Source organism: Watersipora subatra, chromosome 4, assembly GCF_963576615.1.
Source record: "Watersipora subatra chromosome 4, tzWatSuba1.1, whole genome shotgun sequence".
NCBI classification, from domain to species: domain Eukaryota; kingdom Metazoa; phylum Bryozoa; class Gymnolaemata; order Cheilostomatida; family Watersiporidae; genus Watersipora; species Watersipora subatra.
Genome location: NC_088711.1, coordinates 11,708,327 through 11,726,895, shown reverse-complemented (window position 1 = coordinate 11,726,895; position 18,569 = coordinate 11,708,327). Strand labels below are relative to the sequence as shown.

Sequence of the window (18,569 nt, the reverse complement as noted above, 5' to 3'; positions counted from 1 at the left end):
TAAACGCCTGTTAAAGTGTTAACATTACAACATTTTAACAGGCACCTTGTAAAGTGTTTAACAGGTGCCTGTTAAACACCCAACTGCAGGCTATCTGACTGAAAATGAAAAAAATCCTGGAATTGCCAGACTTGTGACTAGTTTATAACAAAATGACTTAATAAATAGGAAACACTTCTAAGTACAAACTAAAGAAGAGATCTGATGTATAACTTATTCTAGATTCGCATACTTTTTAGAGAAATAGTGCTACTCACCTACGTAGAGTTGACCTTTATCTTTGATATAAAGGCACAAGTTCGCTAACACAGTTTGTCATGTGACCACGTTCTATAAACGCCTGAACATCCTCGAGCAATTATCTTACAAGCGTGTGAGATAGAGGCTGTATGCATAACATCAACAAAGGCTGTATTTTACGACTATGGGCTTCGCCAAGTACAAATTTCATGATATGACAAAGTTTATCATAATAACACGATTACAATTTAATAGTTTCGTTGAGCAATACGATTGGGTAACACTGAAAAAACTCTAGGCATTTCTAAAATTTGTTTTCGACCGACGTTTACATATACGCTGAAGTGTTCATAAATTTGTCCCTAATCTTATCTTTGTCAAGCATATTAATAACAGTGCACTTCCTAAGCCATTAATGTAGCAACACGGTAAACAGAGGTGATCCGTTGCAGCTACTGTGTCTAAGTGCTAGCATTACCACTGATAAAAGGGCAGCAGTGCTTTTCCTTGGTTTATGATTACATACATGTACGTGTCTCGTAACACCGACTATTCATTCCCTTAGGATAAAATGGGGCTTCTCTACAAATATTTGGCTTCATTCGATGCAGTGCTTTATTCTGATATTGATCTAAGAGTAGACTCAGAAACAAATGAGGCTCAACTAATTTTTTCCTCCACAGGAATGCAATGTAGCGAGTGACATATCTACTGACCAGTATCGATGAATCAGTTACAATGTACAATAACAACTTCCTGACACGCAAACAAACAGAACTTTGTATAACTCACACGATAGCCTTTGTTATATTAATCTAGTACAAGTTATTGTGATATACATGGGCTGATATAATGTTTATTAATTCAGAACTGCTGAACCAGCAAGTTTACTCTGTAGTTCAAAAAGCAGAAACAAAACTCACGCAAGCAAAATAATTCTATAATTTAATAAGAGTTGGTGAACTGCTAGTGATGCCCTTCCTTGGTGAACCTGAGCCCACAGTAACCACAGGTGTGGTTCCCAGGCTGATCCTGCAATAGCAAAAATAGTTTTGTTAGCAAAAATAGAGGTTGTCTTCTCTTTGAACAAGTAATGACAACTCTAATGAATCTAATACGGTAACTGTATCTAGCGAGCAATGGAGATTCATAGTCAAACATTGTTATAAGAAACTGAGGGCGGGTACAGCTAAGATATATGTGCCAACAGTCTAATGTAACTATGCCGCAATCATATTATTGCACATATGTTGATATGTTAGCCAACATAAAACACAATGTTAAAACAACTTATGATAACCGACATTTGTGTGATTTTAAATGAATTGTATGCAAGACCAACCCTTTTCATAACCACCTTAGATGAAAGCTGACTAAATGAAAAGCACCAGTCAGATATGGAGCGGAAACACTCATACTTGATATTTAAAAAAAAAATATTCAGACTTTCTTTATCAAATTTACAAGCTAATGCGCGCTATCGCGATGTTAGCCACATAAATCTTTCAAAGAAGAATGGCTGCGAGGCTAGGCCTCTTTATGAGAATAACTAAAAGTGAGAACCTTAGGCTAAATTGTTTGTAAGCTTAAATATCGCTTGGCTGTGCAAACATAATTTTGTATTACGGTCTCAATATTACAACATTGATAAAGTAATACTTTTTAGAATATCTATCTAAATTTTTACAACTGGCATACAAAGTGAGATCATATCGAGAAATGATGACATACCAAGTTAATGAAGACTTTGGGATGGCCAAGTGGTCCGCCTCCTCCGTCGCATGACACAACGCGCTTTGTGCTTACTCTCGGAGCTTGCTCAGCAATCAAGTCTATGGCAAACCTTTCATTCACTTGTTTTTCTTTTCCATCCAAAAATCGAACTAATCTCTGATCACCATCACTCCACGACTGAAAAAAACACGGCGTCTTTCGTTTATAAAATACCTCTTACGAGTAGTTTGCAATATCAGACTCTACTAAAAAACTCTTTACAGTAAATTAATTTTACTCTATGAATAATTGGGTCACGGTCAAACGGCTCTTTAAGTTGTGATATTAACAATTGAGAAGTTTGTGAGCTAGAAAATACATGTCTGAATGATTTTTGAATACGCGCATAACAATGAAAACAATAAAATGTGACTTATTTTTAATGTTCAACATTGAAAACTTTTACAAAGACATTTTAAACCTAGTTTCATGGAATTGAACATTTGTTTATTAATTTTAAAAATATAACCTAAATAATTTTTTCATTCCATTAACCTAGGTGTAAAATGTCTTTGCAAAAACAATTCAGAACAGCTACAGCTAGCATGGATCTCCTTCAACATGAAATGTTTATATTGTTTCCTCAATGACAGAGTCTACCAATGGTAGTAGGCCTATCTAACCAATTTATATGATAGAGACAGTTTGTTATAGGCTTACATCGATTCCAGATGTGAACATTAATATAAACAGGTTGTTTATTTTCGTCCTCTCAAACGAAAAAGTGAGAAGCAATAATAGTTCAATAACAAAGCAATAATAAATAACAAGGCAATATTGCTGGTCTGTATAGAGAAGGTCCACAAATTTTATAATTTCAAACCTTTTTAGGAGGATACTTGAACCTGATCTTTTGACTCTATCGTGACCTGTTGCACAAACTGAGTTTTATAATAAGACTCCTCGAAATTTCTGCCATATTTGTAAAACTATCCTAATATCAAAAGCTAAAATACAGTATTTTTGACTCACTGTTTTTATATAATGATAATTGTTTACAATAAATACACTGGTCCAATGATCATGTTTAAAACTAAGGCATAAAATATATATATATATATATCGCAAAAGAAAGTGAAATATTAAATCTTGTTAATACTAATTGTTTAAACGCAACTGATAATGGCTTTTTGACTTATGAAGAAAAAAGTCTCCTTATTTTTAATGGTTGAAGCTCAATTTTATATTCATCTACTTACATGTAGGCCTATAGGCCTATCGAAAATTACACTAAATAAAACAATACTACCATGTTAAAAAATGGTTTTCACCCCAATTGCATTTTGCGTTAGAATTTTGCACTTCCAGTGCTAGGACATGACAAATTATATAGGCTGAAAGACTTTCAAACACAGCTTTGTTCCATCTCATCAAATTTTTGCTGCCCTCGTTTCAATTACGTTAACTGCATGATCATTGTTATGCTGTATAAAGTATTATAACAAACATCACATACGATTATTAATCAAAGTCATCATTGATGATTAGTAATACCGAACCAGTTTGCATAAGCAGTTAGGCTACACACAGACCGGTAAACGAGACATATCTCGTGCTTCGTTGTAGTGCTTCTACACTAAACCTCATCAAAAGACAATTTATGCAAGCAATCATTTTTATTAATATAAACAGTTCTAAAATAGTTTACAGTTGTAGAAAGAGAGCAGATATATATTTTGCAATATAAGGGAACCTTTTGGTTATATTCAAGTATTGTTTTACAGTATACCTGGCCAGTGTGCGTCTGTTTATCACGATTTTGAGCAGATAAGCTCAAAAACCTTTTAGGCATTATATTGTTTCTGCATTTTATAACACATGTTTGACAAACTTTCAACAAAGCAGTTGCCATTTTTACATACTATTTTTGATATTGTCAAGTTGAGTTGCACCGGAGATATATTGAGTGTATTTAGATCTTTAAATGCCGTTTTGGTTGTATAAAAAATCCCTCTTAGTTTTCATAGATGAAGGAGCTAAGGCTGTAATGAGAAGGCTGCTTTATTCTCAAAGTCGGCATATGTTGGCTCGCTCTTAAACCGTGGTAAAGGTTGCCCATCGTATTTTCCTAATTGCTAAAACAATTACTGTCCATATGGTTTTCTAGCATACTTGTCCCGAGAACTTAAACGTATCTCGCTCAAACCAACAAGGGCATGGTTATCCTTTTGTTATTCCATTTATCACCTTTTCCGTAGTAAAACGCATTGACACGAGCAATGGATGTTGAAATAAATACGAGCCAAATAGTGAAAAGTGTATTAGAAAATGAGGCGCAGTTTAAAACTACTGCTGTATCGAAACCATTAGACGTTGACCTCGACATTGGGAGTTTATTGGCAATAGATACAAATCTAGTGGATGAAAAGTGTCTACGGTAATATTGTTGTAAATGCCGCTGCTTGACCTCGTGATGGCGCTAACGCTGGTATTACAGCTTTTTGTTTTTCATTTTATCGATATACGATTAATTAAATGTATATTGTATTTCAATATTTCAGCATTTTAGTTGTTTTTCTAAAAGTATTGGGCAACATCATGCAGACCTGTTAGGTCTCAGGTATTGTGATTCACTTCACCCCAACCATGATCGTAGTTACTACTGAGGCATAAAATGCAATCGTTAGAATATTTGTTGCTTCAAATTAAAAAGTTAAACGATCATAATATAATCAATTGTTTGCTGTCCTGTTTAGCCGATTTTAATCAATTATTGTCAAACGCTATTTCTTAACAACTGTCGTTTGTTTTTAAGAAAAACGACCAAGAGCAACTATTTGTGTGACCTAAACAGAGACAATGTTCAAATCTTGCTCAACAAAATTTGGGAGGTGAGTATTTTAAATTGTGTTGAATTGCTTTTGTTTGTCTATGATTTTCCAGGTGTTTATAACGCTTGATAACGCAAATTGCAAGTGATTAAAGGCATAAGGATCAATCCTTTTGTCAACAAGCATTATATGTTTTTGCAACAGACACCTTGTCAATTATACTAACAGTATTCACTATGAATAATATTATACAACATGAATAATATTGTGATATTAATTTCCTTTGTATGCAGCTTCCAACGGAGCGAGTGGAGGATGCCATCGTAGCAGCACTTCCTTCTCCTGTTATAGAGATTCCTCGTGAAAAACCGGTAGGCCTCTTGTTACACTGGTTGAGTATATTCAGGCAGTATGACATGTCGACTTACATCGTTTTATATGACATTTAATATGATGTAAGTTAACATGTCATGTAAAGGGACGTAAGTCAACATGTCATATATATAATAGGGTGTAAGTAAACATGTCATATAATAGGGTGAAAGTCAACATGTCATTTCATATGGTGTAACTCAACATGTCATACAATAGGGTGTAAGTCAACATGTCATACAATAGGGTGTAAGTCAACATGTCATATAATAGGGTGTAAGTCAGCATGTCATATAATAGGGTGTAAGTCAACATGTCATATAATAGGGTGTAAGTCAATATGTCATATTATAGAGTGTAAGTCAACATTGTTCAGATACTGCTCATCATATAAACACACTCACTGTAAATATACTCACAATCACTGTGATTCTGTATCAGTTACCAAAACCAAAACAAGAGACAAAATGGGAAGCTTATGCAAAACTCAAAGGCATACAAAAGAAGAAGAAAGAGCGCATGGTTTGGGACGAAACACACAAGGTAATATAGTATTTTATTCTGTGCCATAACTTAGCTCCGCATCATGTGTCAGACAAACAAGTAATTACTATTATCTACTAATACATTTTTCTTTCGGTTTTTTTATGTGTAGCTTTTTCTTTAGGAATATTAAAGGTCTGGAGGCTGCAGGTTGTATCATGATACTTCATGATATGCACTTAGCTTGCAACCTGGCTAAGTTTTAGGTGAATTATTCAAGAAATGCTACCATTCTGTCATCCGCAATGTTTCATAAATTGTAAATTTACCATTTGTTTGAAATTATGCTCTCAAAAATGTTAAATTTTAGTAACTGTTGATATTTTAAACCTATGTTGCTTGGATAAATACCCACTGTATGTTATAGCATCTGTTTGTTGCTACCATATTTATAACATTAAACACTTCAAAGTAAATCTGAATTTGAGTAAATATTTGGTTGTATTTGCAAATAGACTTTTCATATGCATCCTTGAGTTGCAGATATGAAAAACTGCACACGATTACTCATTTGTGCAGTTTTCAAATTTGTGATCAATAGACTTAGGCTAGAGCTGTAGTAGTAACCCTTGCTTTATGCAGGAATACCGTCCCGCTTGGGGTTACAAACGGGCGAATGATGAGACGAAGGAGTGGATGATAGAAGTACCAGATAACGCAGGTAGAGTAAAAGAGTTGATTCCATGCAGCTAGCATGTATTCTCTGTGTGTTACACGCAATTCCATGGTATGAAACATAATAGCTTTGTTTGAATGATTCTGTGATTGATGGTTGGCAGCTACGCATGCGCAATGTTATACATGTAGGTATATTACAAAGATAGATGGTATTACAAAGGTCAAGATTGCATGATGGCTTCACTGCCTCAGTCGGCCCAACATTTTTTCCAATTTGTATGAATTGTTTTAACTACTGTGAAGCAGGTTTGTGGACACATAGTTGGGGTATCGGGTAGCCACATCTCTATAGCACATGTCATGGGAAAGGAGGGGAGTTAACATGAATCTGAAAACAGTTCAAACAAAAGTGTGAGCTCTTAGTCTAAGAGTCTTTGACATTGAACTCTAGGTAGAAAAACAACCGGCTTGTTGTTTCCGTGGCTTTAATTAGTCCTAGTATTTTCCTTACTGTTAAAAAGATCAACAAGGAATTTTATGACCTTATGAATTTTATCACCAATTATGGTGAATTGATTATTTTTATTTTAGGCTATACTTTACATGCTACTGATTCTCTGTTTATAGATTAGGGCTGATCTAAAGCCCACTACTGCAATAAATTCTAATTTCTTATTGCTATATATAAATACTACTTCGCTTGCCCAGGCCGAGCACTGTGAGAGATTGTCATGAGTAATCAGTATGATTACGCCGTAGAGTGGTATGGTGACTGAGTGGTGTAGTGGTAGAGTACTTGTCTTTGAATCTGGTGCCCAGGGTTTGATTCCTGTGCAAGGCAATCTTTTTTCTAATGCTCTTTGCATGGCTTCAGACAAACGGTCACGGCTCTTATTATAGTAAAGATTGTTGGGATCGTTTTTTAATTAAAGTTGGTTTCAAGAATATCTTTTAAAATATATGACAGTTTTTTGGATAAAACTTTTACGGTATGTGCATCTACTTTGGTATATATGGCTGCCTTTTCTAAAGCTTGTTCGGATGTAAAACTGTCGGAAGTTTACCGGAAGTATTTATTTGAGAGTTATTTTAAAAAAGAAATCTCTAAAGTCTCACATCTCACCTCCCTTTCTATAGTCGTCCCGATATTTCCCAGAAATCTATTTTGCTACTTTATGGTGGTATCATATTTCTTTTACCATTCATCATACAGCATGCATGTCTGAAGCCACATTATTTGACCTCTATTCATGGTCTAATTTTGTTGAAATCACTGAGTGAAGTGACAAGCAATTTCAGTCTAAAGGTACGGCCACATGTAACGAATTATTCATTAATCTGACAGAATTCACGAAATTCACTGATTTATTCGGCCAAATGTCAGAGTTATCTGAGCTGTGCATGCACACCGAATTCGTCGACGAAATGCTTTTAATTGACAAAACAATTTTTCATTTTAGCGAGCACGATTCTAGCAGCTTTTGCAGTTAGTATAGTCCAAGACACATAACAACACACAATAAAAGTATCAGTGCAATTCAACGTAGTACATACGATGCAGCTGTCTTAATTGTGCTATATTGTTAGTTCTTTATTGTTCGGACAGCGTGGTTACAAATTGTTCTTTTAATAATTTCTTTTAACAACAAAAATCCTGTAGTAGAAAGAGTTGCCATCTTTAGCGCAATCAAGTTAAATGCATCGTATTTACTATGGCGAATTGTCAGAATGTTTTTCGCGTGTCGCGTTATTTGCTTCGAACTAAATAAATTGCCAAAGCTGCTAGAATTGTGCGCGCTAACCAACAATAATGCAATTTAGGCAGCTGCTTCGTATGTACTATGTTGAATTGCTCTGGTACTTTTATTGTGTGTTTTTATACGTGATTCGGAATATACTAACTGCAACAGCTGCTAGAATCGTGCTCGCTAAAAAAATTGTTTAGCTAATTAAAAGCGTTTCGTCGACGAATTCGATGCGCATGCACAGCTCAGAAAATTCTGTTCATTTCGTGATTTCGGTCAGAATGAATGAATAATTCGTGACGTGGGGCTGTACCGTACAGGTATAACGACACACAATAAAAGTACCAGCGCAATTCAACATAGGACATACGTGTTACAGGACATAGTTACGCGTGGCCGTACTGTAACAGTTCTTTGTTGTTTATTTTGTTACTTGCCGGTTGCCAGGCAACCTCTATTAATAGAGCTACAAATCCTCCATCTAGCTACGTTCTTCTCCACCCTTTCATCTCTTTGCATTGTCAGAATTGCTTGCTATGAGCAGGCAACTTCTTTTCTACGTTCACATAGTTTGTACATTTATGAGCGGTTCAATAACTAGTACTATCTTGCATAGCAGGCAAGTATAGTTTGGTTACATTTACTAATTGTAAATTATTGTACTAATTTACTAACTGTAATTACATTTACTAAGTTTCTATGCAGCGATATCGTAGCGACACTGCGACACACCCTCATATGAAGCTTTCGCTCTCCTGCTGTCGTGATTCAGTCTCGCTGTTTGGAAGCAAAACACCCGTGTGATGCGCCAATGCTGAGCTTTAGTGACCGGCGGCATCGTGCTTTTGCTTAGGTCTTGCTTTCTGGTTGCTTCATATGCAGAAATATTTGGCGTCGCACAATCATCACTCTACCATAGCGCTCTATGGAAAAATGACCTGCTTGTCGGCTTAGCGTAGCGCTTCGACACTGGCACACCCGCGTGTTGCTACACAATAGTCATTTAGCTATTGTTAGCCACTTCAGCTACACAGTTTCACCTTCTGTGCTATTAGGAGTCTTCCATAAGAAACCGGTGAACATTACTAGAAACAACTAAATATGCTATAATGAAAGTGTTAATGAAAAAACATGTTAATGAAAGTTCAATTTAGTTGTATAGTGAATTAATTTTGCAGATTCGCTGATGTTTATAATTAAAGTTGATAAAATCTGTTTTCTCTTAGTTCTCCACATAATTCTGTAATCCTATATCGCCAAATTTAGTGGCTTTTCCAAAGGCAGTAATAAAAAACGAAGGCTAAATTGCTGGAGCCAAGTATCCGGTTTAACTTTTCTTATTGCTACGAAACGATTTCCACAGCACAAAGTATTTTTGTTTTATCTCCAGGAGTTTTTTAATTCTGCTTCGACCAATCAAAGCGTTTTAGCAAAGTTTTTGATCTACCGATCTTAACTGCTAGTTACCTCTATCTAACGATCATCTTTTACAAACATTTGTTTCGGAAGTTTCTCAATAAGTATTAAGTCTTATAAATAGCCCAAGTCAATTTTTTTATATTGTACAAACTTTCAAAGAACTCCTTGTTCTAAGCTTCAAAGAATACAAAAACATTGATCACACAACTTCTACGATCCTGCTCATAACTCCTTGGGGTTCTTGATGGAAACATGTCCTCTGTAGTGCAAAACAATAAAGCTACTATGATAACAAGGTTTCAGTGCTCACTGTGATGGACATGGCTAATATGAGAGGTCATAAAACATGTGTCACAATATTTTTTGTTCTTATAGACAGTAATCTCCTGCATTTTACGGGCAACTTAGAAATAATTTCTCTAAACCATTTGTCTATTTTTATGGAATAGAAGAATTTAGTAAAGCTAGCTATTTCATATATCATCAAAAAGGACATTTTGTGTTGAATACGATGCAATTTTCAGTTGGAAGATGCAACAAAGACTTCTCATGTCAACTTTTGACATTTAAAAAAAAAAGAATTCCGACTTTGAAGAGTTGAGCTAATATTTTAATACATATAAAGTGTCTGTGTGTCATTAGTCTGTGCGTCCTTTTATAGTGATTAAAATCTACAAATGAAAAATCCTCTTCACACTGGAATTGAACTCAGAACCAGCAGTTCTGCAAATAGGCGAGCTAACCCAGGAGTACAAGGAGTACTAATCAAAGGCGCTATCATATACCGTATAGCGTATGCACTCGCTAAATGACGTATTATTTGAATCTCTGAATTCTATTAACTCTATGAAAGACGATGCTTTTTCGTGTTTTCTTGAGCTTATATTTTCGGTTTTTTATAAGGTTCAATTGCTAATTCAATTGGCTTAAGGCCAATTTTTTTCACGTGAACAATTGTATTATCTCCGTAGGAAGAGCCTCGTCATTCTCTCTCCGTTCAGTCAGACTAAGACAGTACGATATATCATGTTTACATTTGTACCAGTGTCGAGAAGTACCAGTATCGTCATATTCAAAGTTTTGATGGATAGCTTTTGATAGAACAGTAACCTTTTTATACACACACTTCTATGCAAGAATGGTTATTATTAATTCAACATATTCAGGATTGTTGTTTTGTTTTTTCAGTTCGTATTAATGGTATCATTACTGAATTATTTTTCATTGTAATCGTAACAAAACCGACTTAATTTAGCTATTACTTGCTAATTATTTCACATTTACACTTAAACCCTATATAGTTGTTTTATTTGTTTGTTAAATTTATTTGATCTGCACAAAACATTTTCCTCATGATATGAAGTTTGAAAGTTACAGTTGTTTGACAAAGTTTAAAAACCTTTACAGTTGTTTTCATTGTCTCTCTTAATTTATTTCAATTACACAAAACACTTTTCTCATGATATGCAGTTTGAAAGTTAAAATGGCAAATGTTGTTATATATTAAAAACAAATCAATTTTCTGTCCAAAGACTTTTTTATTATCCAGGCTACGCCAGGTAGTTCAGCTAGTTCATCTAAATATAAAAACTAGCTGTGCTACTCGGCGTTGCCCGGGTATTAAAAATCAGCTTATAAACAATGGAAGAGGTAATGAGAGTTGCCTGCCACTTGCTATTAGCGTGGCACATTGCCGATTAATAATTTGAGTAAGCTTACTAATAAGAGCTACGCTTTTTATGACGTTACGCCATAACTTTACGTCATTACCGAAAGCGATAGCGTGTCTGCTCCCATTTATCGACATATATCACCTAAAGAATTCATCAAACTTGTCTGGCTGAATTGGAAAGGCGTCAGACTGGTGAACCAGAGGGTCTGAGATCAAATCTTTTGCGATATGGATTCTTTATTCCAAGATTTTAATAGCTATAGCTGGAACGACACACATACGACCAACTTAAAAAAAATATAGATGTATATGTAACAGACAACGTACAAAGTTACTTGATCAAAAAACCTTATATCTATATAAATCTCAATGTTTGTCTTTGTTTCCCCCGTCATCTCTGTGTCTAGCGATTAAAATCTAGCAATGATAAATCCCCAACGTAATGGATCCCCAACGAACTCGCGACGATTGCAATTGCAAGTACGCAAACACACGCACCTAACCACAAGGCTAATCCATTCTTATCTTATTTAGCTCATCTACAGTATCCTCGCGATTAAATCTAAATATGTACGATTTATTATGAATTAATATCATCTTTTGCGTTGGTTTTTTTGAATTTTTTTAATCATTTTAAATTCCATTATTTTTTCTTCATTTGTAATTGTCAGTTGTGCCATTGCAATTTCAAATGTCCCGTTACAGTTGCATTGTAACGGAACATTTGAAATTGCAATGATTCTATTCTAATCTTCAATTGTTGGTTATTGCAAAGGGCAATCACTAGAAATTGTAAAACTAAAAATTGTTTACATAGACATTCTCGAGTAGAAATTGCCTCTACGTTCTCTCTCGGTTCTGTCAGATAAAGTATCCTCGTGCGCTTCACTGATGTATTTAATTTCAATATCTCATTTTTACGTTTTTGCTAGTATCGACTATCGAGAGGTACCAGTATTGTCATATTCCTTAAATTTTGATGGATAGCTTCTGCAACATCAGTAACCTTTTTTTATACACACACTTCTATGTACACTTTGTTATTGTTAATTCAACATACTCGTGATTTTTATTTTGTTTTAAAATATCAGTTCATTTTAACTGTATCAGTATCAATTTATTTTTCATTGTAACAAATCATACTTTATCTAGCTATTAGTTCTCCTCCCATCAGTATCGTTTGAGTTTTATTCATTTTAACTGTTTGTAAGCATCGTTTTGCTGTCATTCTTGTGCAAGCTCTATCCTAAAATTGATTCTGTATAAACCATAGATATATAAACCTAGATTGGCCAATAGGGAAAAAGCCTGTCAGACTTAAATAGCATGACGTAACGTCATTGTATTGTACCTCACGCTTGACTGCACTGTTGTGAACAATGGAGCTAATAAGAAGGTGACAAAAACACATTTATTTTCACATAAAAACCTTCTTGTATACATAATCCAGTAAACTAAAGCAATTCTATGGTAATATCTGATAACCACCATAGATTAAAACTAAAAAAGCTATGAATTGTTGCACACAAGTCATGAGCCATCAGGGCTTTATTTGCCACCCTCTCTTATCCCCATTCTCTCTTTTCCCCTTCTCCAAAGAAGAAGTGAGAAGGGGAAAAGAGAGAAGGGGGAAAGGAGAGGGGGGCAAATAGCCCACCCACCCGAAGAGCCAGACCCTGGCTAGGTAAAAGACTAGTATCATGTTGAACTAAACATGACTAAATATGATGAGCCTGTGAAGTTTTGATCTGATCAGGGAAATGCAATCAATGGCTTTCTTAGCTAGAGCTAGAACGAGACTAAGGAATGCAGGGTCGGACCAGACTCAGGGTCAGCAATGAGGGCCAAGATCGGGTCGGACCGGGTCAGCAAGCGCGATTTTTTATTCATTTAAGGTTGAGAGATAATTCTATTACAGCCTAATGTTGTGACATCAATAAACTAAGATAAAGGAAACCATTATCACACCAATCATTATATTTTGTGGCTTGGTTTATAGATGCAATCTATATTTACGGCTAGAAATTGGTGGATCAATACTATTCAATGGGTGATAGATTAATGGCATGATTTGGCTAGTGTTTTTATTACAGATTTTATTTTCAACTGCTATTATAATCCACGAGAGATTAGTTAAGAAATACTTTACAAATATAGAAATAGATAACTCAGCATAGTAGAAAGCAAAAATCCCTCACTTCCCTAAAACTTCTGGTATTAGTGAAAGAAACTAAAAATAAAATAAATTTGCTGGATTGAAGGTTCTTAGACGCGCTTTTAAGTTCCTCAGGATGCCCTCGTTTTAAATGCCTCAATAGTATTGAGGTGGACCCTTCTTTGTAGCTTGAAGGCTAACTTGCAACAAAATTCACATTACAGTTATTTGGTATCAAAAGATTCACCATGTCTCACTCTGCTGTGTTGTAGATGCCAAATACGTGGAAATGTGATTACAAGCTCTTAAAAGCTGTTTATTTCTCTGACGTAGTCATTACAGTTTGGTTATCGTCTGGTCACGTGATGTTCTCGCATGAATTGAAAAGCCAATAAAAAGCTCAATATAAAACTTATCGTAGCACTAGTTCATGACAAACGCTTCGGGTTTTACCGAATACCCTGTATCAAATATAGATGCTCACTACTTTACAGTTTTGTTTCGACATTATTCAATCGTCAAGTCGTGATCTGATCCCGTGACCCAATACTTCGAAAATAATTTTTGCAGCACTTTTCGATTATCACAGGTGACCAACAGGCTCATCAAGATTATCAAACAATGATATGTACTCCTTCGAGCTAAGGTTAAAAAGTTTTACGATTTTTACGGTAAGTTATAAGATATCAGTGCTGAAAGTGACAGCATTACAATGACGATAAAACAGACGCGCAAGAACAATAGACACGGTTTTATTGAATGCGTGAAGTATATTTGTGAAAATATTTCGACGAATGAGGTTGCATGAAAGTGTAAACAGAAACCATCCTGTAACAACTAGGTCCCAATTGAGCCGTTTTGGAAAGTGAATCCAAACTATGGCGGTCTTGTGTGGCTGTGATTAACTGTTCGTTTTTTAGCTTTTAAGAGCTTGTAATCACATTCTCATATATTTGACACCTACAACACAACAGAGTAAGACATGGTGAATCTTATGATACCAAATAACTGTAATGTGAATTTTGTTGCAAGTCAACCTTTAACTTGCTTTTGCATATTGTACAAATAACTTGGTATTTTCCTTTCGTGACTGGCTTCTTCATGAACTCCCAGACCACCGACATGTTGATTATTTCTTGCCGAAAAACGTGAAACCTATAGGCCAAAGACTTGTCGCAGACGTAAAAATATAGTCTTGACTCACCTTGTTTTATTTCGCCTGATCCTTCCGCGCTAGGACTATATGCGACTCCATTTCAATCGCACTTAAAAAGTGATATATAACCGCTGTTGTTTAGCCATAAACCTACCCGTGTCTTTGTATAGGAAGGCCCGAGGGTCGGGTGGCCCGACCCGGGCACCTCTGACCCGGTGGGTCAAGACCGGACGAGCTACCCATGCCAGCTCTATTCTTAGCTTCATAATGCGCCCTAATCGAAATATATCTCTTTGCTATCTCACGAGCTAGGCTACTAGCTTGATGATTACACTTAAACAATAGCATGATGTTGAACCTCAGCAACTTCTCCATGGTGGCAATTAGTGCTAGCCTGGGAAAGTTTTTCACCAATCCAGCACTACTAAGCAACACTCTCGTCACTTTCTCACTGTGGTTGCAAACCTCAATCACCACAGGCGAAGACAAAATCAAGCCACCATGATTCTTAACTGTGATTAGGGAATTCGTTGCTTGGTTTACATCATAGTTGGTAACATCCACGATGCCAGTGATACAATCATCACACTTCAGCTTTGGTGACCTAGCCAATTACATAGCCAGCTGTAAAATAATCATTCTGTCTCATTTTTGACTTAAGACATACTTGCATACTCATCATATTTAGTCATGTTTAGTTCAGAATGATATTAGTCTATTTACCTAGCCAGGGTCTGGCTCTTTGAGTGGGTGGGCTATTTGCCCCCCTCTTTTTCCCCTTCTCTCTTTTCCCCTTCTCACTTCTTCGTTGGAGAAGGGGAAAAGAGAGAATGGGGATAAGAGAGGGTGGTAAATAAAGCCGTGATGGCTCATGATTTGTGTGCAACAATTCATAGCTTTTATAGTTTTAATCTATGGTGGTTATCAGATATTATCAAAGAATTGTTTTAGTTTACTGGATTATGTATCCAAGAAGGTTTTTATGTGAAAATGAATGTGATTTTGTCACCTTCTCCTCATTAGCTCCATTGTTAACAACAGTGCAGTCAAGCATGAGGTACAATACAATGACGTTACGTCATGCTACATGTATTTAAGTCTGACAAGGCAACCGATAAAAATAGCTATTATTGGCCAATCTAGGTTTATATATCTATGGTATAAACCTTGACTTATACTTCTCCTGTTTAGGAGTTGTCCTCTTATCAGTTGCAATGTTGATAAATGATAACATTTTTATTCTGCATCACTCCTTAGGAGTTTTTTTCTCATCAGTCACAGATCAGACTCGTCAATTTTGTCAAACTATTAGAACAATTCACTGCAGGTTTTTGCTCGATTGTTTTGATATGTACCGGCTTGTCTTTTTAGCTGAATTTTTTACTTTTCTTGGATTGCAGACCCTTTCGAGGACCAGTATGAGAAGCGGAAAACTGCGAAGAAAGAGAGAGTGGCAAAGAATGAATACCAAAGGCTGAAGAATCTTGCCAAGAATAATAAAGGTGTTAGTGGTAAGTCAGGTTATCTATCTTGGAAGCGTAAGTAATAATTGATCAGTTCTACAAGTCTAAAATATACCGACATGTAGCATGATCCTCCTTCATTCTTTTGGGACTCATTGAAATTGACACAATTGGCAACATTACGTACTAATTCCACCCTACATGATGCCCGTATTAATGGTCCTGCAATAGTTCTATGATTTCATCAGCTTGTCTCAACAAAGATTAAGCATATGAAAAACGAGGTTTCTAGATCACAGACCGAAAATGGTTTGCATTTGCGGTTTGTTGTGGTTGTTTGTTGTTATTTGTTGTTATTCTCATTTTACAGTAGCTTGCTAGAGCAATTGTATTTTTGTGTCGATTTCCTGTGAGTAGCATGCCATGTTTTGTGTAACTTTTGCACCATCATGATTGTTTGGTTTCAAGCTAGTGCCACAATATCACTAATTAAACATCCAGTTTTAGTCTGGTAAGTTTAGTGATAGCTTTCACTAGACACACAGATCATGATATCATATGACATCATAAGGCACGTGACCGATTTTATATAACTTGTTGACTTATATTTTAGCGTCTGGAGATGGTTTGACACCATCTGCTAAGCAATCAAAAGATCAGGTAAACCTTGCCCTTACTGTTGCCAAGGCCTCCACCGCTTCCGCTGGTAAATTCACTAAAGCCCTTCCTAAAGAGCATGAAGTGAAGAAACCTAAGGGAAAGAAGAGAAAGGTCTGTGTGAGCATTACTAGATATCGTGAAAAATAACATGGACATGCACAACTCTGTCTGCAATTTTGAATTAAACACTTGGACTGATCTTGAATTGTTGTAGTTTCTTCAGTATAATAAGGATATTACTGCATGTAAACTTTCTGTTGCTAAGGTAAACCTTGGTTTCTTAGTGAATATGCTTTGCACTTTATCTTGCTACTGTAGTTTGAGTCCAACACTGGGAGCCTGTCAGATGAGAAAACGAGGCAATTGAATGTTTTGAACAGTTTGTCTAGCAAACAGCCTAAGCTGAATACCAACATAGCTGTTAAACAAAATAGGAAGGAAGAGCTTGAAAAACGAAGGTATGATTGTTTACATATCACCCTTAACATATGTCACACCTAATTTTTAACTTTTGATAAAACTACATTATATCTTAACATTGTATCGCGGAAGCTTGTGCAAAATAGTTTTTTATAACAATTTTCTTGCCGCTATTTACATTTATGCATGTTGTTAGCTAGTTTGTCAGGCATATTGACTTACCAGTGTACAATGGCATGCTTAGTCATAGACCTTAATTCAGGGGTTCCCAACCTTTTTCATTCAGTTCCCCCCTTATGCCTTTTCATAAATTTGATTCCCCTCTGCACTTCTAACTCACATGACTAAAAACAACTGATACAAATTATAATCCCATTTTATTGTACATATCTAAACATATAACAACATTTTATTAATCTTTATACGGCACGCTTACAGCACACAATACATGACCTTCGGCATGGCGATGAATTGGTTATGACTAGGTTAACTTACTATCCAAATCAAAATCTGGATGGATGTGTTCACATATATCTATGGGTTCTGACTAGTAGCTCATTGTTAGCAACTAGCAAACTAGTGTTATAGATAAAACCATTATGTTAAATGACGAAACCCAAACGACACTGCAGGACATAAATTAAAAATTTAACAAATCAGACACCTCCGTTTTCTCCTTGTATATATTCGAAATTTCCCCTTAGGGGGAATTCCTCCCTGGTTGGGAACCCCTGCCTTAGGTGAAAAGGACAACAGTTCTAATTCCCACAACTATGAATATACGTTTGAAGTTGTTGACACTTCCAACTTCAAAATGAGCAGTTGTTTAGGTCTGAAATATCTGATCACATTGTTCACAACCTAGTAAAGATAGCCAGCTCCTTATTAGGCTTGTTGATGGTGACATCCTGCACAGGCGGTTTTACATCACCACAGTTCAACTGATGCTTTATATGTGGAATGCTTTATATGCAAGGAAGGTTAAATTAAGAAAAAATCTTGTAATTATTTCAAGGACTGCCTCAATTATGTAAATGAGACAATTAAACGAATAACGGTATATCGTTACAGCAATATTTGATGTAACAACTTAACATCTGACAGTTTTAAAATTTGAAATGAAATAATTTTTAATGCAAAGGTTTGACAGCGCTACTTATTTTTTTCATTTAACCACCATTCCTCAAACACGGAGAAGAGCTTTACATCATTTCGTAAATTGTTTCTATACATAAAAAGCTAAATCACATGCTTTATGGTTGCCATTGCCTTTCAGTTGATAGCCATCATATGAACCCTGCTATCTTCCCTTTTGTAGAACTGATAACTCCACTGGAAAGGCAGCTTCCAGGGCATTAGCCAGGAAGCAAGCCGCTATTTTATCAGGAAAGAAACAAGGAAACAAAAACAACAAACGACGGAAAGGCAAGAGATGAATTATGAGTATAGTATTGCTGGGACGCTAACAACGCTATCTTACATGAAATGATGTAGTGTCTGTTTTATAAAAAAATAAAATTCATTAAATTATCTCATTTTTCTAGACAAAATAAAATAAATAA

General features: G+C 35.7%; 2 protein-coding genes across 3 annotated transcripts; one reads left to right on the top strand and one right to left on the bottom strand.

The window, feature by feature from the left end:
- Positions 1-837: 837 nt before the first annotated feature.
- LOC137393767 (NADH dehydrogenase [ubiquinone] iron-sulfur protein 6, mitochondrial-like) lies at positions 838-3,904 on the bottom strand. Its single transcript, XM_068080457.1, has 3 exons — positions 3,743-3,904; positions 1,972-2,151; positions 838-1,272 (listed from the first exon to the last, which is right to left on the bottom strand). Exons 1-3 carry the CDS (start codon positions 3,863-3,865, stop codon positions 1,207-1,209), a joined length of 369 nt encoding a protein of 122 aa, XP_067936558.1. The 5' UTR covers positions 3,866-3,904; the 3' UTR covers positions 838-1,206.
- A 315-nt stretch (positions 3,905-4,219) lies between these two features.
- On the top strand, positions 4,220-18,537 carry LOC137395277 (ribosome biogenesis regulatory protein homolog). 2 transcript variants are annotated; one of them, XM_068082150.1, is made up of 9 exons: positions 4,220-4,390; positions 4,769-4,844; positions 5,078-5,155; positions 5,598-5,699; positions 6,282-6,360; positions 15,865-15,972; positions 16,541-16,698; positions 16,906-17,045; positions 18,326-18,537. In XM_068082150.1, the coding sequence occupies exons 1-9, from the start codon at positions 4,233-4,235 to the stop codon at positions 18,441-18,443; spliced, it is 1,017 nt and encodes a 338-aa protein (XP_067938251.1). In that variant the 5' UTR covers positions 4,220-4,232; the 3' UTR covers positions 18,444-18,537. The 2 variants fall into 2 exon arrangements, with proteins under 2 accessions (XP_067938251.1, XP_067938250.1); XM_068082149.1 differs by having other exon boundaries at positions 15,865-15,975.
- The last annotated feature ends 32 nt before the right edge of the window (positions 18,538-18,569 follow it).